This window comes from Cricetulus griseus, assembly GCF_003668045.3.
Source record: "Cricetulus griseus strain 17A/GY chromosome 1 unlocalized genomic scaffold, alternate assembly CriGri-PICRH-1.0 chr1_0, whole genome shotgun sequence".
Taxonomy (NCBI): Eukaryota; Metazoa; Chordata; class Mammalia; order Rodentia; family Cricetidae; genus Cricetulus; species Cricetulus griseus.
In genome coordinates, this window is record NW_023276806.1 from 273,749,623 (window position 1) to 273,775,960 (window position 26,338).

Sequence of the window (26,338 nt, forward strand, 5' to 3'; positions counted from 1 at the left end):
TTCTTTCTTTCTTTCTTTCTTTCTTTTTTTTTTTTTTTTGGTTTTTCGAGGCAGGGTTTCTCTGTGTAGCTTTGGAGGCTGCCCTGGAACTCGTTCAGTAGACCAGGCTGGTCTTGAACTCACAAAGATCCACCTGTCTCTGCCTCCCGAGTGTTAGGATTAAAGGCGTCTACCACCACCACCACCCAGCAATCAGAACAATTTCTATGGGCTTCGACAGTGTTGACTTCTTTTTCAAAATGTTTCTTTTAGATGTGTGTGTGTGTGTGTGTGTGTGTGTGTGTGTACATGTATGTGTAGATTCCTATGCCCAAAGGAAGACATTGGTATCTGCCATCTCACTCTGCTTATTCCTTTGAGACACAATCCCTTACTCAACTTGGAGCTTGACTGGCAGCCAGCCAGAAAGCCACTGGACCTACTGCCCTCCTTCCCCAGGGCCAGGGTGCTAGGTATGTGTTGCTATACTGTCTTTTTTACATGGGTGCTAAGGATTTGAACCTATGTTTTCAAACTTGCATGGAACCATCTCTCCTGCCCCCTTTCTCTTTTTTTTAAGAACAAGAAATGTCAAAGGGGATGTTTATAAACGAGATAAGCATAAAGCTTATCAGGACACTTCTTTTATCGTTGTTGTTTGTTTTTTTTTTTAAAAAAAACAACGTCATGTGGCCTGGACTGGCAGGAAACTTGGCACACAGCTGAGGCTGGCCTTAAACTCCTGATCCTCCTTCAAACACTCAAGGGCTAGGATTAAGGCATGCCCTAGTACACACAGTGTCACAGTAGGGCACTTTAGAGAGTGAAAACTAACCTCCATAATAATTATGATGCTAAAAAAAGGTTTAGAGCAAGACTGCTTTGAATGAATAGAAACATAGGATCATCTTATCCACAAAGCCTTGCCTGGCAGATCTCAGTGAGTCCGAGGCCAGCCTGGTCTACAGGGTGAGTGCCAGCACATCCAGGACTATACAGAGAAACCCTGTCTCAAAAACAAACAAACAAACAAACAAACAAACGTACCAAAAACCCAAGGCATTGCCTAGAGAGGATGGGAAACATGCAGACACACTCAGAACCTTTCATAAGGTTGGCTTTGGAGGAGAGCTGAGAGTGTGGACCGGTGGTAGAGCAATTGCTTAGCCTGCACCAAGCCCTGGATTCCACCCCGTCACAGGTGGAGTGGGAGACATTCTTTTGGAGAACTCAGTGCTTACAGTAACTACACCTGTATGCAGCTAGAAGCCTTCTGTCCAAGCTGAGAAAGAGTGAATGCCATCGTAACAGTATCAACAAGAGCTGTTAGTATTCAGAAGACTGTTCTTGGGGTTCTGACAGGATATGCCCTCAGCTGCAGCCACTAAGAGCACCACCTGTGCACATTTACTATGTTCCCTTTTAAAAGGGCCCTGCACATCTCCCATCTTCTCTCTCTTTCTCTCTCTCTGCTCCTCTGTCTGTCTCTCCTCTTTCTCTCTCTCTGTGTCTCTCTTCTCTTCTGCTGCTGCTGTCTCCAGAGGCCAGCCTTACCCCTCCCTGCCTCCTTTGCCCCTAATAAAAAACCCCTCCATGTGAGCTCTGTCACATGGCATCTTTCTCATGCTGCTTTTTAAAATTACAACAAGAGTAACACTGCCTCTATTTCTTTTATTTTTCAACTTATTAACATTGCACAGCTGCAGTGTCATGGCACAAAGACTAGAATATTTGTAATTCCGTTAGGGAGAGGGAAAGACAAACCAACAGCTCAGTAGCAATTATTAGGTGATGCCTTGCCACTTTGGCCCTCTGTCTCTCTGTTTGTCTCTCTCTTGCTCCCTCTGTGTCCACTCCCCTACAGCCCAATCTAAAATAGCCATCTGTAGCCCAGGTTGGCTATAAACTCACTGTGTAGCTGAGGATGGCCCTGATCTTCTCACCTCCACGTCTCTACCTCTTGAGTGCTGGGGTTATAGGCGCGTGCCGTGATGCCTGGTTTATTCAGTGCTGGGAATTGAACCCAGAGTTCTTCGCATGCTAGGAAAGCATTCTCCCAGCTGAGCTACACCCCCAGGACAGGTTTTCTGAAGGGTGAGGCTGATGGTAACACTTCCCTCCTCTCTCCCTGCTGTTTTGGGTGCAGTGACTCCACTCAGTTACAACAGCTTCATAACCAAGTGTTACTGGAACAGCAGCAACTGCAAACTCCTTCATCACCCAAGGAGGCTCCTTTCAACTTCGGTGTTTTGAACTCGGCTCCCCCAGCAGTGACCATTTCCAGCAAGCAGGTGAAGGGTTCAGCACCGCAGACATTCAACTTGGCCCGGCCGAAGCATTTCTTCCCCGCTTCCAGCAGTTCTGCAGCAGCTGTGTCCCCATCCAGCTCCCCGGTGTTCACCCTGAGCAATGCTCCTTCAACAATCCAGAGGACAGTCAGCAAAGAAAGCCTCTTACTGTCTCACCCCTCCGCACACGGCAGATCTCCAGGAGGGCTCTCCATCCAAAATGAGCCAGCTCCTCCAGGCCCAGCAGAGCTAGCAGTGCCACCACCGCTCCCATATCCAGTCCCCAGTGGAAACCAGTTTCAGCCTCACTGTGTGTCCCCAACTCCTGTCTCTCCTACCGGTCGGATTCAGAACCCAGTGGCTTTCCTCAGCTCTGTTCTGCCTTCTCTCCCATCCATTCCACCCACCAACGCCATGGGGCTGCCTAAGAGCGCACCATCCGCGTAAGTATCTTCAAGGTTTGGTGGTGCCAATTAAGAGGGCACATGTACAGAATCACTTGGTCTGAGCCAGAACTCTTAGTGAGTGGATTCTGAGACAATCTTATGGAATAGTTACAAAATGGATATTGATTGCCTCACGACAAGGGGCATAATTTTTTTTTCTTTTTCTTTTGTCGATTTTTTCTGTGTAGCCCTAGCTATCCTGGAACTCACTCTATAGACCAGGCTAGCCTGGAACTCAGAAATCCACTTGCCTCTGGAGTGCTGGAATTAAAGGTGTGTGCCACCAGCTCATTCTCTATGGAGAGCCATACCTTGCTCAGCCTCGACATGGGGCCTGGGGTGCCTTGGTCTTACCTCAATGAGGTGATGGGCCAGACTTAGTTGACATCCTAGGGGAGGCCTTACCCTCTCTGAGGAGCAGATGGGAGGTGGGATGGGGGAAGAAGGGGAGAATGGGAAGAGAGGAAGAACGGGGGCACTGGGATTGGAACATAAAAATAAATTAAAAAAAAAAGAAACTACGAAGACTTTTGAAGAAGCAAAAATAAAAGTGCATATCACCATGCCTGCAATTAAAAATATGCAACTCATTTGGTAGAGTGCTTGCCTAGCTTAAATGAAGCCCTAGGTTCGATGTCCAGTATCTTATAAACTGGGTGTGGTTTGCACACTTGTAATTCTAACACTGAGAGCCAAAGGTCGGAGGATCAGAAGTTCAAGATCATCCTTGACTACATAGCTAGTTCAAAGCCAGCCTGGGCTACAAGAAATCTTGTCTCAAAGCAATAAAATAAAATACCTCTATATACAGTATTTAATCCCCTGAGTGCTGAGATCAGGTTGTTATTTACCCACTCTGACCTATACATTGACTGGTCATTTCATTTGGGTGGGGATTTCTTTTACAGACCACCCCAGGGTCTGATGAAGAAAACCACAAAGGCCCCTCAAACCATGAGTGACGATTACATCCGAGAGACTAAGAACTCAGTGATTCTGGACTTGGGGAAGAAAGTGAATTTCAGTGATGTCAGATCACACCAGCAGGTAAGAGTGTTGGACTCAAATGTGTGGGTGGAATCTTGTTTTAAGGATATCACTGTTTGATACAGTCTTTGGGTGCTGAGGTCATCGGCCCTCGTGAGCGCAGCTTCCATGGTAGAGCATACACTGAGCCAGCTGGGGAGTTTGTTGATGGAGAAGGTGCCTCTGAACCATCCCCATCAAGTTTATAGGTGTTTGCCTGGGATAGACTACTTTGTTTACAGGTGTTTGCCTGGGCTAGACTGTTGGGTGGGCTCCTGTTACCCACGGAGGACATGTTCCAAGACTCTCAATATATGCCTGAGTTCCACAGATGGTATCTTTATACAGAATATATTACTATATTAAAGCTTAACTTAAAAAAAGAAGACATAAGGGCTGAGGCTGTAGCTCAGTGGTAGAATGCAGGGTTAGTCATGATCAAGTTGGGAAGCAGACAAGGATGGTGTTGGAGCAGTAGCTGAGAGCTTTAAATCCTGACCTACAGGCAGCAGGAAGAGAGAGGGACACACTGAGCCTGGCTTGAGTATTTGAAACCTCGAAGCCCACCCCTAGTGACACACTTCCTCCAACAGTTCCCAAACAGTTCCACTAACTGGGGCCCATGTATTTAAATCTCTGAGCCTGTAGGGGCCATTTTCACCCAAAGCAACACATATCCCTTCAGAGGATTACACTTAAAACAAGAAATTATAGTTTCAAGTTACATCTCCTGAAATTTTTATTTTCAGATTTTCATTATCTTTTGTGTAAAACAGCTGTAATTCTATGAGACCAGAAATCTAAAAAGGACAGGTCACTTATCATTGATTCCAGTTTGATACTGGCCATATTACAGAAAATGGGGTGTGTGTGTGTGTGTGTGTGTGTGTGTGTGTGTGTGTGTGTGTGTGTGTGAGTGTGTGTGTGTTCATGCTGCTGATTACAGATACCACTAAGGCAGCTGATAAAGAAACTTCCATTTTTATTCTGAAAGTAGATAAGGTAGAAGAAAATGACAAGTGGCCTAAATCCAGTATGGGAAATCGGAAATGGTTGTCTACCAATAGTGGATCTGAAGTGCCATTTTCAGGAGTAACAGTGCAAAAAGACCCTGTGGGTTTAATGTAAACACATTGCTTGCATTTGCATAGCATGTTAGGAACTCTGACAGAGGCTGTAACTTTACAGTAGGATCTGTGTGTGGTGGAGATAGTCGACCTTGAGACCAAGCAAAGTGATGCCCAAACTGCCTGCCAGCTCAGGGATTTATTTAGCATTCTCTGCCACAATGTCCTTGTTCCTAAAGCTCCACCTGCCAAATGTTTAATCTGTCACGGAAGCAACTTGGCCTTTATATTCTTATGTTAGTGCTCATCTTCAATTCGTACGATGTATTACATAGTTGGTACATTGATCAGGTATGTCTGTGTATTTTATATTTTTAATTTTATAAACTTTATTATTAAAAAGCTTGCAGATAAACTAATCATATGCCAGAGTTAACTAGACCCAAACTATACATGTCAGTGAAGTTCTCTTCAGTTCCAGCAGCCTTTCTGAAGCTGGATTTCACACTTTCACTATCAGATATATTTTTATGTATTTATCCTCCACAAGTTTAGCAGCCAGAGCTCATCCCCAGAACACATGGCAAGGTAGAAGTAGAGCTGTGATGGTTGATTTTCCTCAACTTGATACAAACCCGGACATAGCTTGGAGGAGGGAATCTATCTTCTTCTTGTTGTTGTGTTGCTTATGTTTTTTGAGACAGGGTTTCTCTGTGTAGCCCTGACTGACCTGGAACTCTCACTGTAGACCAGGCTGGCTTCGAACTCACAGAGCTCTGCCTGCCTCTGCCTCCTGAGTGCTGGGATTAAAGGCCTGTGCCACCACTGTCTGGCAAAATAAATATTTTTTAAGGAAACCCTGAGACAAGAACCAACTCCAGGGAGCTGTCTGGGACATTGGCATGGTGTCCTGGCAAGCATGCATGGCCCCCTACACTAATAATGATAAAGGTGGTTTTACTTACATAGAAATTTCAACATACCCTTCTGTTTGGCAGGAATATAAAATTTCAAGCTTCGAGCAGAGGCTGATGAATGAGATAGAGTTCCGCTTGGAGCGCACTCCTGTTGATGAATCAGATGACGAGATCCAGCATGATGAAATCCCCACGGGCAAGTGTATTGCACCCATCTTTGACAAAAGACTCAAGCACTTCCGGGTCACTGAAGGCTCTCCAGTCACCTTCACCTGCAAAATTGTCGGGATACCTGTTCCAAAGGTAGGGAAGATGGCCTGACAGTTGACCATCAACAGTGTGGAACTTACACATGGTCTTCAGGAAACTCTCATGTGGCCGGGATGTAGCTCAGTGGCAGAGTTTTTGCTTCTAATGGCTCTAACATGTATCCTCCAAACCAGGAAAAAATCTCAGGGGGCTAGAGAGATAACTTCTCAGTCAAGAACACTTCAGTTCCCAACACCCACTTTGGGTAGCTTTCAACCACCTGTACCTCCAGCTCCAGGGCATCTGATGCCCCCCCTCTTCTGGCCTCTTCCTGAACACCCCTACCCACAAGAGACACATTTAAAAGAAGTCTCAGTTGATTATTGAATAAAGTACTGTTTGGCCAATGAGACAGCAAGTTAGACAGGACCAGGAGTCAATGAGGATTCTGGGAAATGTAGTAGAGAAGTGGTGATCCAGGTAGGAAGTGACATAGCAAGGAAACTCATATTTAAGCAAGGAGAAACAGGAAGTGTCCCTTTTTCCCCTCCGCTCTTCCTCCAGCCGCACAGTGTGATCCACTGGCAAGGAGGGATGCCAATGGAAGGTGTACAATAAGATAAGTCTTATAAAATATATAGATTTATGATAATTAAGACTGAGCTAACAGATGAGAATCCTAGTCATTGGCCAAACAGCATTTGTACCTAAAAACAAACAAACAAACAAACAAAAAGAAGTCTCAGGCTTGGGATGTAGCACACATGAAGCCCTAGGTTCAATCCCCAAAACAATATTTAACAAAACAAAACAAAACAAAAACTTGGCTGGGTGGTGGCGGCACATGACTTTAATCCCAGCACTTGGGAGGCAGAGGCAGGCAGATCTCTGTATTCAAGCCCAGCCTGGATTACAAAGCAAGTACCAGGAAAATCCTGGGCTACACAGAGAAACTTGGTCTGGAAAAAAATCAAAACCCAAACCCAAACAAACCAACAAAAGCAAGAAGCAACAAATTCTGGACCTGGCCTGGCCACGGTGGCACACACCTTTAGTCCCAGCACTTGGGAGGCAGAGGCAGGCAGATCTCTATGAGTTCGAGGCCAGCCTGGTCTACAAGAGCTAGTTCAAGGACAGCCTCCAAAGCCACAGAGAAACCATGTCTTAAAACAAAAGAAAAGAAAACAAAACAACCTCCCCCCCAAAAAAAAACCAAAAAAAAACCCAAAAAACAAAAAAACAAACCAAAAACCTGGACCTGGTGATACCTGCCTGTAATCTCAACACTCAGGAGAATCAGAAATTCAAGACAGTGTGTTTGAGGCCAGCCTAGGCTACATAATACCCTATCTCAGAAAACAAAACAAACAACTTATCATACTGCTGATGCATCTACTGAATAAAAACAATACTCAAAAACTCATTAGGGTTTTTTATTTGTTTTTGGACGGGGTTTCATTATGTAGTCCTGACTGGTCTGGGACTCACTATATAGAGCAGGCTGGCCTCAAAGTCACAGAGATCTACCTGCTTCTGTCTCTGGAGGGCTGGGATTAAAGGTGATCAACACCACATCAAGCCTTGTTAGAATTTTAATGAAAGTTTAAAACAAATTTCTTAGTCATGCTGCCTTATTTTGGATTATTGGCTCCTAAGCCATCAAGCTCATCCAATTAATGTTTTTCATTGTGTTTAGTTTCTACTGAAGACCCACAGGGTGCCTTTTGCTGTGCAAAGAGAGCTATATCAGTGTCCTTACTGTTAGGTTAGTGAATGCCAAGAATGTCCCATGCTTGTCACTGGCTGCTGAACCATTTTCTGAGTCACCACATTCCTTGGCAGTCAGGGAAGGATTTGCACCCGGTGAGGCTGTGGCAGGGGATCTGCTTTCACAAACATGAGCGTGGTGGTGCCACACATGGTTAGGTAAGCAAGGAAGAGGTGAAGTGGACACCTACAGCTGGCACTTTATCCGCCCAGCCTTGAGGAGCTCACCCTCATGTGTGCAGGGCTGACCACTGAAATATTTGCACAGCAAATCCGAGTATTTCAATCTTAGAGTTTGGTTTGTGGACAGGGAATACATTTAGAAACTTGATCATTCTTCTTGGTTCAATAAACCACGATAGACTTTCAAGCAAGATGCACCATCCCAGGTGCTCAGACCTGCATCTTCGTAACTGGGGCTTACATGGGGTGATGGGGGATACTTCAGGTTCCTTGTGTTCATTATTTGGCTTGTGAAGACCTATTTGGTCCTTAGAGTAACCTTAAGCTAATTATGAGGTACAATAAAGATCGTCAAAAGCTTTACTGCAATGCTAAACTATATCATTTTTTTAGGTAAAGATGGAGGTACACAGTATGCTGTCATTTTGAATACGTTTTATGATTTTTTTTCTAAGTGTTTGCCTAAGTCGGGTGTCTGGTAACAATGCTGGTATTTGACCTTTGCCTCATATTTCTGAAGATACAGAACAGTATGTCCTGACCAACATTTCCTTGCTTACTTTTCATTCCAGGTTTATTGGTTCAAAGATGGGAAGCAGATTTCAAAGAGAAATGAGCACTGCAAAATGCGGCGTGAAGGAGATGGAACCTGCTCCCTACACATCGAATCCACCAACAGTGATGATGACGGCAACTACACCATCATGGCGGCCAACCCCCAGGTTGGTTGCAGGGTTCCTGGATCTCAGAAGGAGTGACTGATGTCACTGTGAATGAGACCTTGACAAGTGCTGAGGAGCGTGTCCTAACTGTCCTAACAGAACACAGGGTCAAATTGAGACTGGTCTGCTACTGGTTGCCCTGGTCAGAAGGCATTCTCAGAACTTGTCTAGCATGCGTGAGGCCCTGGGTTTGATCCTCACCCACCTCATAAAAAGATGCAAGCATGGTGGGGAACTTGGGAAGCAAAGGTGAGGAGGCTCAGCTCAAGGTCGTGATGTATTGAGTTTGAAGACAGAAAATAAATCAAAAGGAAAACAAAGGGCTGGAGAAATGGCTCAGTAGTTAAGACCATTGACTGCTCTTGCAGAGGACCCAGGTTCAATTCCCAGCACCCACATTAGACAGTTCACAATCACCTTTAACTCTAGCTCCATGGGCTCCAACACCCTCTTCTGGCCTTTGAAGGTACATACACACCTGGCAAACATATATACACATAAATACAAAACAGATAAATGAGGACTAGAGAGGTGGATTGTGGTTAAGAGGATCAGGGCTCAGTTCCCAGCACCCACATAGCAGCTCACAACCATCTGACCAGGGGTTCTGGTTGCCTCTTCTGAATTCCAATGGAACTAGACACAAATGGTACAGAAATATGTATTTCAGCTAACTACTCATACACATAAACAAATCTTTAAAAAAAATAAAATAAGTAAACCTTGAGAAGAAATGACTTCAAAAAGGCTTTAAATATCTCAAACTTATATCAGATTTTTTTCTCTTTTTTATCCTTATGGATAAAAGGAGAACAGTAGTCTTGCACTTTTCTATTCTGAATGAGGCCAATTTTCAAAATTCCCCTAAAAGATAGGACAGAATATTTTCAATTATCATTCAAATTGAAAATATAAAACCATAATTTCTATTTTCATCCATTTCCCACTAAAATGTCATTTTGATGGATCTCTATTGAGGAAAGCATAAGAATATTTGGCCATGTTCTTTGCATTGTTGCTGTGAATGATGTTAAATCTGGGGGGAAATGGTAATTTTTAAAATATTTGTGCTCTTTTCATTTCTCGGGTTGAAGTGGAAAATATAATAACTCCTAAGATCTCTCCCCCTGAAATATTAACAGTGCCTTAAGAAAGTCATTTTGGGCCTGGAAAGATGAGTAAAGGCATTTGTCACATGAGTCCAGGGATCTGAGTTTGATCCCCAGAACCCGAGAAAAAGCAGGAGAGAACTGAGTTGGCCTCTGACTTTCACCAAGGATATTGTGTGGCATGTGCACCCCCCCCCACACACCTGATAATGATAAATAATAGAAGTCATATATCTATATATATCTTAAGGATTATGTGTGAGTGTGTGTGTGTGTGTGTGTGTGTGTATGTGAGAGAGAGAGAGAGAGAGAGAGAGAGAGAGATGCAGATGCCCTCAGAGGGCGTCAGATTCCCTAGAACTGGAGTTACAGGTGACCATGTGGTGCTGGGAACAGATCTGAAAGAACAATAAGCTCTCTTCACTTCTGAGCCCTCTCTCCAGCCCCAGAAGTCAGATTTTTAAATCACTCACTGTATAAGTGTGGGGACTGGAGCTCCTGTGAATGCTAGGTAGGTGTGGTGCCTCACCTGGAACTCAGCCCCAGAAAGGCAGAGATAAGGGACCTCCAGTACAAGTTACTAGTCATACTGATCATATCTGCAAGCTCTGGGTTTAACTGAGAGATCTTACCTCAATGACTAGGGTAGAGGGCCACCTAGGAAGACCTGAATACACACACACACACACACACACACACACACACACACACACACTAAAAGTTGCATTGTTTTTAGCTGGGTGGTGCTACCACATACATTTAATCACAGCACGTAGGAAGCAAAGGCAGGTAGATCTCTGAGTTTGAGACTAACCTGGTCTATGGAGTGAGTTCCAGGAGAGCCAGGATTATACAGAGAAACCCTGTCTCGAAAACAAAACAAAAATCGTATTGTTTTCATTCTTCTTGAACAAAGAAAATCTCTTCATTGTTAGAAAAAAATGTATAATGTTTTAGTGAAGAAAACATTTATATAAATTGCAAAAAAAAAAATGTGGATTTCTCCTTATTTTAATCTTGTATGTTTTCTGCTTCTCAGGGGAGAATCAGCTGTTCGGGCCACTTGATGGTACAGAGTTTGCCCATTCGAAACAGACTCAGCCCTGCTGGTCAGTCCCACAGGTAAAGCAGGAGATCCCCCTTTTCTGGACCTCTCCCTTGCTCCCACTCGCCACAGTGAATCACTACTCAAATGTACCTCACATACTGAGACACCACCACTAGGGGTCTCCCCGGAATTACAGACATCAAGCCTGGTTCAGAGTGACTCAGTTAGAATTCGTGCTTTTAACATTTACGTTCGAGAAGCTCTAGGCTTTGGCACTTTAAGACAGGCTCTTGTGTCCAGGCTGACCTCAAATATAGCAGAGAATGACCTTAAACTGATACTTCCGCCTTCACCTCCTAAGTGTTGGGACTATAGGTATGCACCACCACACCCAGTTTTAGTGGTGCCGGGGAATGAACCCGGAGTTTCATGCATTCGAAGCAGGAATTAGCCCAGTTGAGAACATTCTCAGCCCCTTTGGTACAATTGTAATGGTTCAAAACACTGTAACGATCAGTAACATTCGTGTACACAAAGAGGGATGAGACCCTTTGAGACGACTGGCTTTTCTATCGCCAAGCAGAAACTTGGGGGCTGAGTATTTCCATTGCAGTCTCCATTATAACTGGTTGTCTTCTTGGATTTTATGAACTACTAATAAGACTCAGGATTTCTCCCCTTGAATCTTAGGGTGCCACAAAGTCTTAGCAAATATTTGCTGAAGTTGATGAATTGAATGGCTTACCAGAGGACCCATGTTTCACATGCTTTTGGGTAGACACCTCTCCGCCCCTCCTTTATCTTTGTTTTGTTTTGTTCTCAAGAACAGCTGTTCCTGTTGGTCACTCTGACTGAGTTCAAGTTCATGGTCATCTTTAATTATCAGCCATAATTTATTGCCAGGCTGAATTTTATTGTGGTCACAGACATCCTGTTCTGGGCGATGGACAGGCCTTCTCTTTGGGCTTTCAGATGGAGTACTGATTTATGTTTATTTTGATGACTTTTCAACAAGTGCCAAAGCCCACAGAGAGGGGAGCTAAGCCCCCAATTAATTCAGGATGACTTCAGAGAGAAAGAAGCTAATGCCTGCTTGTTTTAATTTTCATTATTTTGAATAATGTCTATGGTCAGGGTATGTGCTCATGAGTGCAGGTACACTGGATCCTCTGGAACTGGAATTACAGGTGGTTGTGAGTCACCCAGTATGGGTGCTGGGGACTGAACTTGGATCCTCTGGAAGCACCCAGCCCTGAGCCTGTGTCCTTGATTTCAGAGTTCAGAGATGATACTTACAGTATAATTGCCACAAGGAGTTTTGGGTTTAATTTGGTTTGGCTTGGCTTGGCCTGTGTGTGTGAGTTTATATCAGTTCTAAACTGTGATTGATTGATTGATTGATTGATTGATTGACTGTCCAGCAAATCCTTTCTACTGTAGGGTGTGGTTCATTTGATAGAGTGCTTGTTATGCCAGGTTCGAGGAACCCCAAACAGACCTCCACAAGGAACCGACCGACACACATGGATGCAAAAGCAAAGGTTTCTTTTATTTTCAAGTTGGCCAGCCAGGATCTCACTCCATTGGGAGGAAGTGAGACTCCAACTAGCAATTAAGAGAAGACAGAAGGCCACAAATTACAAAGTTTCCATGGTTACTCAAGGTCGTTACAGAGTACAAAGTAAAGCAAAAACTATATATTTTAGCAAGATACATTTGAGCAAGATAGGGCAGGGGCATAGGGGCATGAGTTTGCCAGTTATCCCCTGAGCCAGGGAACTTTTACAACCAGCAATTAGTGGTTATCTGGTTTTCTTTGAACAAAGGAATGTTGACACAGATGGTGATGGGCTAACTCCCTTTCTCCAAGAGTTGGGCTCAGGCTCCTTGTCACATACTCCCGGTTAGAGGATCAAATTCTCTTAATCATTACAAGTTTCTTTTCTCTCTGCATAGGTTCAGCGGCCTAAGTCTTTAAACTTTTATTAATTTTAATTTTTGGTCTCTCATGCCAACCTAGCATGCACCAAGTCCTGGGTTCCATCCTCAGTAGGATCTCATAAACTGGCATAATCATGCATGCCTGTAATGCCAGCACTCAGGAGGTAGAGACAGGAGAACCAGTTCAAGGTCATCCTGGATTATTTATTGAGCTCAAGATCAACCTGGTCTATAGGGGACTCTGTCTCATTATAGCCTTATAGCCATTTCTAAATCCATGTGGTTATTGTTATGCATTTGTATATGTTTCTTGTAGGGGAAGGTCCAGGATGCAAGAAAGAGACAAAGAACCTCTACAGGAGCGCTTTTTCCGACCACATTTCCTGCAGGCCCCAGGGGACATGGTGGCTCATGAGGGCCGCCTCTGTCGGCTGGACTGTAAGGTACTTTCAAATGCATGTCCTTAGCTCCAGACCTGTCCAAATTTTTTATCTAGTTATTTGTTGACATTCATTTTTGTTTGTGTTTGTTATGTGGGGTTTTCTCCCAAATGGAAGGGCCTTAGGGGAGGGAGGGAAATTGTCCCCTCCACAGGCTCTTTTAGAGCATTTAATCTTTTGATTTTTTAAGTAATTTATTCAACTTTATTTTATGTGCATTGGTGTCAGTTACAGACAGTCGTGAGCTGCCATGTGGGTGCTGGGAATTGGACCTGGATCCTCTGGAAGAGCAGCCAGTGTTCTTAACTGCTGAGCCATCTCTCAAGCCCCAAATTTAATCTTTTTACATCATATCTGTAATCTGTAATCATATTACAGATATTCATTAAAATCTTAAATCACCATATCTTAATAACAATTATATAAGCGTAAAATTTTTAAAGAAAGAAAACATTTTATGCGGGCATCATATAAGTCAATTCTTTGTTGTGAAAAGGTAACCAAAGAGGCTAATGGACTTTTCTAGGTGGTCCCTGGGATCCTTTATTTGTAGGGAGGAAGAAACTGAAAACTCATAGGTGTGAGAAGACAGGGCCAAAGCACTTTGAGTGAACAGAGGTCATTCTCTCACACTAAGCTGCCTCTGTTACCTTTTATGATTCTATATTAGACTTTCTCAACCTGAAATGAGACTTCATAGGTGCGGTTCAATGAAGGCTGGAGGTTAAGTATGCGCAGAGAACCCCTTTCTGTGAGTGGCTCTTATCCCCCCCCCCCAGTTGCTGTCTAAATAATATTCAGGTTGTATGCTCTCCTGCCTCAAACTCCAAAAACTACCGGTATCTGGCTCCCATCCCCAGAGACTCTGGTTTAATATAATTATAATTAGGCATCAAGACTTTAGTCCGGCATCAACTTTTTTTTTTTTTTTTTTTTTAGAAAGTCTGTGAGCAAAATCTGAGAGCTTTGATTTAATATCTGACTTTTCTCTAACTCTGGAATCTAAGCCGAAGTCAGCTCTCTCGTGGATGCCACAGGCCTGTTTTATCTATCAGGACATAATCACATGAGTTAATCATGGCTCCAGTGGGGCCAGGATCCCACACAGTTCAAACTCACGACACCATTCCTTCAGCTCCCTCTTTCAAGGCTGCTGCAGAGTCCCCAACCCTCTGCTTTCCTTTACTATATATTTGGTGCCAGTAAGAATAAATAATTCACCTACCAAATAAACCTGCCTGTCATCAGTGTGTCAGCTGTTCTGTTGGTTGTTAGGTGAGTGGCTTACCGCCCCCGGAGCTGACATGGCTGCTCAATGGGCAACCTGTGCTACCAGACGCCTCCCACAAGATGCTGGTCAGAGAGACGGGAGTCCACTCTCTGCTCATCGACCCGCTCACCCAGCGCGATGCAGGGACCTACACATGCGTGGCTACAAACAAAACCGGGCAGAATTCCTTTAGTTTGGAGCTCACTGTAGTAGGTAAGGTTTGCTGTGGGACTCCTAGCCAGAACTCCCTTCCAATGGTCTGTCCCAAATATTCAGAGGCTCTGACAGAATTCCGGAATCCCTCGCCCCACCAATCTGTTTCCCTTTCACTGTAGTAGACCCTGTTTTCTTTCTTTCTTTTTTTTTTTTTTTGTTTGTTTGTTTGTTTTGTTTTTTTTTTTGGTTTTTCGAGACAGGATTTCTCTGTGTAGCTTTGGAGCCTATCCTGGCACTTGCTTTGTAGACCAGGCTGGCCTGGAACTGACAGAGATTCACCTGCCTCTGCCTCCCGAGTGCTGGGATTAAAGGCGAGTGCCACTAACGCCCGGCAACTTGTTTTGTTTTTTTGAGACAGGGTTTCTCTGTGGCTTTGGAGGCTGTCCTGGAACTAGCTCTTGTAGACCAAGCTGGTCTCAAACTCACAGAGATCTGCCTGCCTCGTGCTGGGACTAAAGGTGTGCGCAACCAATGCCCGGCTAGACCCTGTTTTCTATACTGTTTTTTGAGATACATAGTAATCTAGAAATGTAATGTGGTTGCTTCTTCATTTTAAACATACAGTCAATAGGAGCAACTGTAATCATTGACAAAGCAATCAACAAGTTGTTTAATAGGCTGTCACTAAATTCTAGTCATTTGCCCTTCAGTCTGTGATTCCTGGAGCACACTAGGCTCTTTTGTCCCGAGTTATAGGCCTTTGCATTACACCAGTGGTCCTGCTAACTGGAATGTTATTTACCTGGCGCCCTTCTCATTCTGTAAAGCCTAACTTCAGGACCAAGGATTTCTCAGCTCAGTTGGTAGAGTGCCTGAGAGCACACAGACCACTTAGAGCAGGTATGGTGGCATACATCTAACACCCAGCACTGGAGAGGTGGGGACAGGCCGTCATCCTACAGCGGGAAGTTGAAACCAGCCTGGTTACCTGAAGCCTGCTCTCAAAAATAAAAACAGGAATGAATAAAATTCAAAGGCCGAAGTGTAATGTCACTACCTGGGCACAGTGAGTTCGCCAGGCAGCCCTTTGCCGCCTCCTCTGGGTCCTCATGGCATAAGGACAGGCAAGATTCACAGAGCACCTGTGGATCGCTGTGTCAATTGTTCAGAGCTTTGCCTCCCTGCAGACTCTGAGTTCTGAGGCCAGAGGCTCTGGTTTGCTGTGTTGTGTTTTTGCTTATGAAGAAGGGGCCATGCCATAGCCTGCATGTTGTGGTCAGAGTACAGGCTGGCTCCTTCCACCGTGCAGGCCTGAGGGATCAAACTCAGGTCTTCTGGCTTAACAGCAAGCACCTTTACCCACTGAGCCATTTCCTGAGCCCCTGGTTTGCTGTGTTTTCTGATGTTTACCTCGGTGGAAGGTGCTCATCAAATGTTGACTCAAATGAGCCTTCACATCATAAGAAAGATGATGTGAATAAAACAGCAACGCCCACAGAAAGGGAAGAAAGATCGGATTCAGGGCAGGGACCCAGTGGGAATTCTAGTGCTCAGCTTCCTCCCACTTCAGGTGACCCATTAACTAAGCCAACCTGAACTAGGCATTCCCAGCATTCAGGAGGCAGGGGCAGGAGGATCTCTGAGTTCCAGGCCAGCCTGGTGGTCTACAGAGTGAGTTCCAGGACAGCCAGGGCTACAGAGAAACCCAGTCTTAGGGGAAAAAAAGACCCCTGTGCAAGGATGACATGCAAATTCACGAAGCATTCCATATTAAAAAAAAAAAAAAAAGATAGAAAGGAAGAAAACCAACCGAGTCAGCACTGCTGTCCCTTCTCAGGCTGCTCTCTGGTGGGCCCTTTTCCTTTGCTCTCAATTTAGTCCCTCTTTTTGCTGCAGGCTTTGACCTTTTTTCCATTTTTATTTTATTTTATTTTAAGACAGGGTTTCTCTGTGGCTTTGGAGCCTGTCCTGGCACTCGCTCTTGTAGACCAGGCTGGTCTCGAACTCACAGAGATCCCCCTGCCTCTGCCTCCCGAGTGCTGGGATTAAAGGCGTGCCCCACCACCGTCCCGCCCTTTTTTCCATATTTTTAAAACAATGACTTTGATAGATGAGGCTACCTTCTTGGGATGCAAAATTTTGTAAAGGTTTTTGTTCCGAATACATTTATGGGTGGGAACATGCACAACAGAAAAAGGACAATGGGACCAAACCTAAAATGTTGGTTGGAGCTGGAGAGGTGGCTCCGTGGTTTGAATGCTTGTTGCTCATTCAGGAGACCAGAGTTTGGTTCCCAGCATGCACATGGCAGCTCACAACAGCCTAGAACTCCTGTTCCAGGGGATAGGAAGTCCTGCCTGGCATGCAAGGGCTCCTGAATGCACACAATGCACATAAACTCACCCAGATGCACATTCATATAATTTAGTTCCTATGAAATAAAGTCCTCAAAAAGAATCAGTTTTAGAGCCGGACAGTGGTGGCGCACACCTTTAGTTCCAGCACTCAGGAGGCAGAGGCAGGCAGATCTCTGTGAGTTCGAGACCAGCCTAGTCTACAAGAGCTAGTTCCAGGATAGGCTCCAAAGCCACAGAGAAACCCTGTCTCAAAAAACAAACAAACAAACAAACAAAAGAATCAGTTTTAGTATGTGGAATATGGTCTCTAAAGTCATTATTTGACTATCGAGATGGCTTAGTGGGTAAAGTCACCTGCAGCCAAGCATTCTAACCTGGAGTTCAATCCCTGGGATCCTCATGATGGAACAGGAGGAGTTAACTTCTGACAAAAGCTGTCTTCTGACTTCCATGGGAGTTGGAGGTGTACACACACACACACACACACACACACACACACACACACACACACATGAATGCATGTACATATACACACACACTCACATGCACATGCACACATAAACAGGAACTCACATTCAGGCACACAAAACATACACACACAAACACATACAAATGAATTAATTAAATATAATTTTGAAAAGCCTTTTTTCTTTCTTTTCAGTTTTGAGACATGTTTTCTCTGTGTAGCCCTTGGTGTCCTAAAACTAGCTCTATAGACCATGCTGGCCTTAAACTCAGAAATCTGCCTGCCTCTGCCTCCTGAGTGCTGGGATTTAAAAACCTTTTTTTTAAGTCACTATTTCAGGATGGGTATGGTGGTGCATGCCTTTATTCCCAGCTCTTGGAAGGCAGAGGCAAAGTTCAAAGCCAGCCTGGTCTACAAAGCAAGTTCCAGGACAGCCAATACAGTGGGACCTTGTCTCAAAAAGTAAAATAAAATAAGAATGTGATGGATCTGAGGCAGAAACCTCAAGGCACTTGCTACTATTCAAATAGAAAAGTAATTTCTCTTGTTTAGCCAAAGAGGTGAAGAAAGCACCCATGATCCTGGAGAAACTCCAAAACAGTGGCGTTCCTGAGGGCCACCCAGTGAGACTGGAGTGCCGAGTTATAGGCATGCCCCCGCCTGTGTTCTACTGGAAGAAAGACAATGAGACCATCCCTTTCACCAGAGAGAGGATCAGGTACAGCAGACACCATCTTCATGGCGATGTCCATCCTCAGGGTGGCCTGGGGGCCATCCAAATAAGCCTGCAGCCTTCTGTAGTTGGCTTCTTTCATTTAATATGGTGCTCCTGAGTTCCAGCCATGTTATTGTACATGATCCAAGCCTGCCTGGGCTACAGAGTGAGTTCGTAGTCAGCCTAAACTAGAGCAAGGCTGAGTCTCAAAAAGGGGTGGGAGTATGATATTCTTACCTTCAAGCCCCTTCCACTCTCAGAAGTTTTTTTTTTTTTTTTCCTTCTCACTTTGCCTTAATGAACCTATGTTTACCAGAGAGAGAAAGAGCAATACTGACTACAAGGGCCGTAGGTATGGTAGTACCCTGCACTCCCCACACTTGGGAGGACTATGGAGGCAGGGTCAGAAGTCCAAAGTTACCAACCTGGCTCAGTTATTAATCTGGGCTATATGAGATACTGCCTCCAAAACGAAAAGAAGTTTTTAAACATATACATGGGAGGTCAGGGGGAGGGGGGGGGCTGGAAAGATGGCTCAGCAGTTAAGAGGAGCCAAGTTTAATTTCTAGCATCCACACATTGGGTGAATCACAGCTGCCTGTAACTCTAGTTCCAAGGGACCCAACACCCACTTAAGGCCTCCACAAGCTCCTGCAGATACAAGCGGAACGTTAACTTACAGAGGCACACACACACACACTGATATAAATAAAAACAATAAATCTTAAAAATTATATAAGGATCATTTAAAATCTGGCATATTTTTGTCATATTCTCAGTCAGTCATATTAGGGCTTGAAAGAGTTTTTTAATTTTATTTTTTTATAAGCAAAAGGCTGTGTTAGGGGCTGGTATGATGGCATATCCCAACACTCGGGAGGCAGAGGCAGGAGGATCAGGAGTTCAAGTTCTCTGATACCATGAGCTCAATGTCACTCTGGGCTACATGAGACCATCTTAAAAGGGAGTGGTGGTAGAGAGATGGCTCTGTGGTTAAGAGTACTGGCTGCTCTTGCAGAGGACCCAGTACCCACATGGTGGCTCACAACTGTCTGCAATTCTAGTTCCAGAGAATCTGATGCCTCTTCTGACTATCAATATATATGTGGTATACATACATACATACATACATACATACATACATGCCCAAATAAATGAATCTTTAGGGCAGGGGGAGGAGTATCGGAAGGGAGAGAGGGAAGGAGAGAGAAGAAGAAAGGGAGGGGACAAGATGAAGGCTTTCCTAGGCTTTAGTTAAGAAGCTAAATGCCCCCCCCCACACACACACACCAAGAATTTCTCCAAGCCTAAGACTGACCAAGATATTTTGCTCCTGAGTTAAAGGTGAATATATTCTTTCTCTTCCCCAGCATGCACCAGGACACAACAGGCTATGTCTGCCTCCTCATCCAGCCAGCTAAGAAATCTGACGCCGGCTGGTATACCCTGTCAGCCAAGAATGAAGCTGGCATTGTGTCCTGCACAGCTAGGTTGGATATATATGGTAAGGATGATGTCATTCAAGGAACATCTGTGTATGGACAACAGTTTTTAAATCATTTTAAAAGTCTACCGTACAATGTCCCATGCATAGAGAGATTACGTTATCTGTCATACTTGGAAGATGGGTTCTCCCTGCCATTTGTTTATTGTTCTTTTGAGAATCAAGTGGTCAGACTTGGCATCCAATGCCATTACCAACTCAACCATCTTGCTGCTCCTTCTGTTTTTAGGAATTCCAGCAGAAACTCCATTTACAAGAAAGGGACATACTACTGGGTGGTTGTGGTACATGCCTTTAATCCCAGTGCTCTGGAAGCAGAGGCAGGTGAATCTCTGAGGCCAGCCTGGGCTACATAGAGAAACCCTGTCTTGAAAAACAAAACAAAAAAGAAAAGAAAAAAGGACATGTATTAAATCCCTTGTTCAACCTTAGCAGCTAACAAATTTACCTTATCAGATTATAATCTGAAGCCATCTTCAGAGCCATTCTATGGCAGGGGGCTGGAGAGATGGCTCAGTGGTTAAGAGCACTGGCTGCCCTTCCAGAAGTCCTGAGTTCAATTCCCAGCACCCACATGGCAGCTCACAACTGTCTATAACAGCAGTTTCAGGTGATCCGACACCTTCACACTTACATACATGCAGGCAAAACATGAAAGCACATGAAATAAAAATAAAAATATTTTTTAAAAGGGAGAAGATAGGGTTAGAGATTTGTTTTAATTTTAGATATACTTTTATTTATGGGAATCTGTGTATATGCCAAGTAAGTGCAGGTACCTGTGGAAGCCCGAAGAAGGAGCCAGATCCCTGGCTGAAAATTATAGACTAGCTGGGAAGGGGGCAATGCAATAACTAGTTGTTAATTGTGCTGGATTTTGTTGTTTGTTTGTTTGTTTGTTTGTTTGTTCTGAGACAAGGTCTCACTATACAACTCTAGCTGGCCTGCAATTCTATGTAAACCGGGCTGGCCTTGAACTCACAGAGATCCACCTGCCTCTGCCTTCTGAGTGTGAGAATTAAAGGCATGCTCTACCATGCCTGGCCTTTAACTGGAATTTTTGCTTCCCAGCTGGTGAGAGGTTTCAGTCCTGGATGAGGGGCTCCCTTCTCTCCTAATGTCTCCATAATTCTCCCTGTCTGTCTGTATGGCCTCCATTTTAGACAGGGTCTCACAAAGCCCAGACCTCAAGCTTGCTATGTAGCCAAGGCTGGATTGAACTCCTGGTCCTCCTATATCCACCACCCAAGTGCCGGGATTATAGGAGTGAACCACTAACTGAAAGGCAGGAAGGTTTTAATGTTCCTTTTAGAAATGGGGTATCCATGTTCCTCCCATTGATTTCTTTGATCATAACATTTTACTTGGTTCGTTCCCCAGCTCAGTGGCACCATCAGATCCCACCACCCATGTCTATCCGGCCCAGTGGCAGCCGCTACGGATCCCTCACCAGCAAAGGACTTGACATCTTTTCTGCCTTCTCCTCCGTGGAAAGCACGATGGTGTATTCCTGCACTTCTCGGAGTGTAGTGGAGAGCGATGAACTTTAAGGATGCCTCGGTGCCTGCTGTGTGAGAGGGTGGACTATGGAGGGGAAGGAGGACTGATCGTATGCAGTGGTTTCCAAACATGGATTTGAGTGAGTTCCCATCCTGCTGGACCCATGGCAAGATGTGTTTTAAGTCAGTTGGCTGGGGCTTTTTAAAAGAGCCTCAGCTGAGGGAGAGTTACAGAGCTGTGCGTCTTAAAGATGCAAGGAGACAATACACACAAACCAAAGATACCAGGCCACTGCCACCACGGCTTGAGGTGGGGGGCTAGCATGCTCCCCCACCCCATGTGTTTGGGTCGCTAGCCCCAACTAGTAGCAATTAGGAGCCATAGCCAGGGCTGAGAGAAGTTAGCAACTTTAGAATACATACAAAGGCGAAAGAAAAGGGGATGTAACGCACCTTTCATGGGTTACATCTGTAGCAGTCATCTTGGTGAATTCATTAGATGAGCTCCGGTTTGACATTAGAGGATCTTGCCATACACCCATCTGCTGGGGTGGTGAAACAATTTGCATGATGCCTGTGGAATCACATAAGAAGCCAAAACGTGCCTGAGATTTAAAAGCAAAACAAAGGAACAAACAAAACCAACCAGGACACTCAAGATTTCACAGCACACTTGTTATGTGGTCAAAACAAAGCTCCCACCAGCCTATCATACCATATTAGGCAGAGTCACCCCTACATCCACGCCTAGCACCTAGATGGATTCCGAGCACCACGGAGACCTTCATCATCCATCTGCTGGGGAATAATGCTTACTCAGCTTTCTGCCATTCTTAGGCCAGTCCAAACATGGCTCTGGGAATGTTTGTCTCAGCAGTTTGCTTCCGGCAAGCCAGGGGTATGAACCGGAGGTGACTGTTATCTGTTCCCTTTGCTCAGATCTCTAGCGTTCTCTGTGCCAGGTCCCCCTCAGCTGATGATTTTTAGCTGGAGATAGTAATTACTTAGAAAGGCTTGAAACTTTCTTTGCTTCAAGGCAAGGATTTCCAGTATAAAAATAAATTCATTTACTCAATAAATCAGCTGCATGTCTATTCTGTATAAGAGGCTGGGCTAGGTACCATGGGAGACAGAAAAATATGAATAAGGGGGCCGGAGAGTTGGTTCAGCAAATAAAGGTGCTTGCTGCCAAGCCTGAGAGCCTGAGTTCGATTCCTGGAACTCACATGGTGAAAGGCAAGGATTCACTCCTACAAGTGTGCTCTGGCCTACACACTACAAACACACACACAAAAAAACCCCAAAACAACAACAACAACAACAAAAACCCAAAAACCAGGAAACACATTTAAGCACACTCAAAAAATCTTCTCACTCTATTTTCAGTTTTGAGTTGTTCAGTTCTATGAAAGGTTACATCCACTGGGCAGGGGTGGCACATGCCTTTAACCCCAGCACTCAGTTTGAGACCAGCCTGGCCTCAGAATAAAGATTTCATTTGATGACTCAGCTGAGTGCTCCCATCCTCTTTCCATTTTCATGTAGGCAGTGGCAGGAAATTTCATTTTTATATAGGGCGAGACATGCCACAGATGTCAGATGGCAATCACTCCTTCCACCACACAGACCCCAGGGATCGAACCCAGGTTGTCAGGCTTGGTTTCAAGTGCTCTCACCAGCTGAGCCATCTTGGCAGCCTTAGGAGCAACATTCACACATAATGTAGTAAAATGTTTCCACAGTGGCATTTTTCACAAAATCTCTTATAGCCAAGAAACACGTTCTAACTCCTGAGACTGCCTCTGGACTATTGTATATATAATATTACCATCATCATGCCTACTTATTCTAACTCTTATATTCAAGCTTGGAATATATATTCAAGTGGGTAATATGTATAATACCACCATTCTGTCTGCTTATGTAAAGTGTAGTCAGTTGTCTCACGAATATCCTTCATCTCCCAGTACCATTGTGTGAATGTACCACATTTTCTCTATCCATTCTTCAGTTGAGGGGCATCTAGGCTGCTTCCAGGTTCTGGCTATTACACATAGTGCTGCTATGAACATCATTGAACAGATGTCCTTGTTGTATGAATGTGCTTCTTTTGGGTATATGCCTAAGAGTGGAATTGCTGGATCTTGTGGTAGACTGATTCCCATTTTCCTGAGGAGGTATTTCTCTCCAAAACACCAAACAATCCAATTAAAAAGTGAGGTACAGAACTAAATAGACAATTCTCAATAGAGGAATCTAAAATGGCTGAAAGACACATAAGAAAGTGTTCAACATCCTTAGCCATCAGGGAAATGCAAATCAAAACAACTCTGAGATACCATCTTTCTCCTGTCAGAATGGCCAAAATCAAAAACACCAATGACAGTTTATGCTGGAGAGGATGTGGAGAAAGAGGAACTGTCCTCCATTGCTGGTGGGAGTGCCAACTTGTACAGCCACTTTGGAAATCACTGAGTATTTTTTAACCTGGTCCTTTGTGTAAGAACTAAGATATATTTTGGCACTAGGTGGTGCTGTCTCACTCAAAATAGAACAAGCCTCAAGTCTCCAGTTTGCACTACTGGGTTATGTTTTAAATCAGGGTTTCTGAGTCTCCTCATTGCTGACATAAGGGCACTTTCCCGTGCACTGTGTGATATTTGGTAACAACCCTGGCCTGTTTCCCTGTCCCAGGCTCTGGTGACCCCAATCTCCAGACATAACTGGCTGTTCCCTGAGAGGCAGAATTTCTCTTTGTTCATATAATATGGAAAAAAAAAAAAAAACCAAAACAGACAAACAAACAAAACTAGTGTATTAGAATTCTATTGTAATGGAGAATATTTGAGTAAAAGGTCTCAGTTCCTGTAGATATATTTGTTTTCATCACTTTCACAATCAAATACGTCTTCTGTTTTGTAAGCAGTTGCTCAACCTGGCTTAAGGATGTGTAGTCCTCATCACCCGGTAAGAAACAGCCAAGCCATTTCTTCCTCTTCTATCCAGTTCATAAGTCCTTTGTTTGTTTGTTTGTTTGTTTGTTTTGTCGTTTTAAGAGATTTTTTATGTGTATCTGTGAGTATGAGTATGCACACTTGTGTGTGAGTACCGGGGGAGGTCAGATGGATCACCTGCAGCTGGAGTTAAGGGCTATTATTATAAGCGGCCTGATGGGGGCGCTGGAAACCAAACTCAGATCTTCTGAAAGAAAGGCAAGGGTTCTTAGCTCTTGAGCCATCTCTCCAGCCCCTTATTTTGTTTTTGTTTTTGTTTTTTTTCAAGACAGGGTCTCACTATGTAGCTCTGGATGTTCTGGAACTCACATCAAGCTGGCCTTCAACTCAGAGATCCACCTGCCTCTGCCTCCTGAGTGCCAGGATTAAAGGCGTGTGCCACTAGGCCCAGTTTTTTGGTTTGTTTGTTTTTTCGAGTCAGGGTTTCTCTATGTAATAATCCTGAGTGTCCTGGAACTCTGTAGACCAGGCTGGCCTCAAACTCAGAGATCCTCCTGTCTCTGCCTCTGGAGTACTGGGATCAAAGATGTTCGCCACTACCACCCAGCCTCATACGCAGATTTATAGATCGTACAGACTCAGTGCCCTGGCCTACCCACCCTCGGTCAGCCCACTCTTGGCCTCGGATACCCACTTGTTCATATGGATTATGTCATATGGACTATGTTAGGCATTTACTTTTATGCCTTATACAGAGTAGGCATCAACAAATATTTACTGACTTAAGATTAATTTAAAGTTCAGTATAAGTGTGTTTCTATGGGAATCGAATTGAGTCTTACCAGACTTACTCTTGGATGCACATTGGAACCTCCTAGAAAGCTCTTTTAAAATTTTAGCACCCAGCTGGGCAGTGGTGGTGTATGCCTTTAATCCCAGCACTCGGGAGGCAGAGACAGGAAGATCTCTGTGAGTTCAAGGTTAGCCTGGTCTACAGCGCAAGTTCCAGGACAGCCTCCAAAGCTACAGAGAAACCCCATCTCAAAAAAAAAAAAAAAAAACCCAATGACAACAACAACAAAAATTTTTCAGCACCCATCTAGTCTTTAATCCCAGCATCCAGGAGCAGAGGCAGACGGATCTCTTGTCAGTTTGAGGCCATCTGGTCTACAGATTGAGCTCCAGATCAGCCAGTATTATACAACTATCCAGTCAAACCTTTTCTTTTATATAATATAATATATATATATATATATATATATATATATGCAAACACAGTACACACTCCAGATCAATTAAGTAACTAAGTGCCAGGGTTGTGAGATGGTGTTCATGGTTTGGGTTTGGGTTTTAGTTTTCATTTGCTTGTTTAAGATGGGAGTCTTGGGTAAGCTGAACACAGTCTCTGCCTCTCACTCTCCATTTGGCATCCATAGTGTTTAAAGTTTTTCGGGTGATTCCAATGAGCAGCAAAGAATGAGAAAAAAATGTTTTCTTGCCATGATTTGATCCCAAAATGTACTACAAGAAGTCCAACAGTACAGATCACTCACAACCGAAGGACTGGCATCCGTGCAGAATGCATGCCTGCTCACACATGTGTGATCCCTGGAGAGCAGGGAAAGGTGTGCCTTCGCTTGGCCATTGTGTGTGCCACGTTCTTCAGATAAGCAGCACTCATGGAGCCCCCAGAGGAAGCTCAGAGATCGAGGAAACTGAGCACGAGGAAGTCTCCATTCCAAAATCCACATCTCTCCACCAACAACCTTCCCTACAAAAGATGGAAGGGCTCCCCATAGCCTGGTTAATCAGAAGAGGCAGCAGAGGTGTGCTGGCTGGTGTTTTTGTCAACTTGACACAAGCCAGAGTCATCTGAGAAGAGGGAACCTTAACTAAGAAAAGACCTCCATCAGCTTGGCCTGGAGGCAAGTCTGTGGGGCATATTCTTGATTAGTAACTGATATGGGGGGGGCTCTGCCCACTGGAAGTGGTGCCTCCTCTAGTGGTCCTGGGTGGTCTAAGAAAGCAGGCTAAGCACCCCACACGAGGAAATTAGTAACCGGCATTCCTCTATGGCTTCAGTACTTACCTTCAAGTTCCTGCCCCAACCTCCCCTTCGTGATGAACCTCCAGGACCAGGAAATAAACCCTTTGTTTCCCACGATGCTTTAGGTTGAGGTGTTTATTACAGCAATAGAAAGCCAACTAGAACAAGAGGGAACAGAAATAATCAGA

General features: G+C 44.4%; 1 protein-coding gene across 2 annotated transcripts in view; it reads left to right on the plus strand.

Moving 5' to 3' along the window:
- Positions 1-22,192, plus strand: part of Mypn (myopalladin) — a 72,551-nt gene extending 50,359 nt beyond the window's left edge. Inside the window, exons 10-19 of one of the 2 annotated variants that reach the window (XM_035451068.1) lie at positions 2,126-2,710; positions 3,622-3,760; positions 5,805-6,026; positions 8,495-8,644; positions 10,793-10,875; positions 13,059-13,185; positions 14,458-14,665; positions 17,984-18,149; positions 19,517-19,650; positions 21,031-22,192. In XM_035451068.1, the coding sequence (XP_035306959.1) occupies positions 2,126-2,710; positions 3,622-3,760; positions 5,805-6,026; positions 8,495-8,644; positions 10,793-10,875; positions 13,059-13,185; positions 14,458-14,665; positions 17,984-18,149; positions 19,517-19,650; positions 21,031-21,200 (1,984 nt within the window). In that variant the 3' untranslated portion in view covers positions 21,201-22,192. The remainder of the gene's footprint in view (positions 1-2,125; positions 2,711-3,621; positions 3,761-5,804; positions 6,027-8,494; positions 8,645-10,792; positions 10,876-13,058; positions 13,186-14,457; positions 14,666-17,983; positions 18,150-19,516; positions 19,651-21,030) is intronic. The other variant, XM_035451069.1, reaches the window with a different exon arrangement.
- The last annotated feature ends 4,146 nt before the right edge of the window (positions 22,193-26,338 follow it).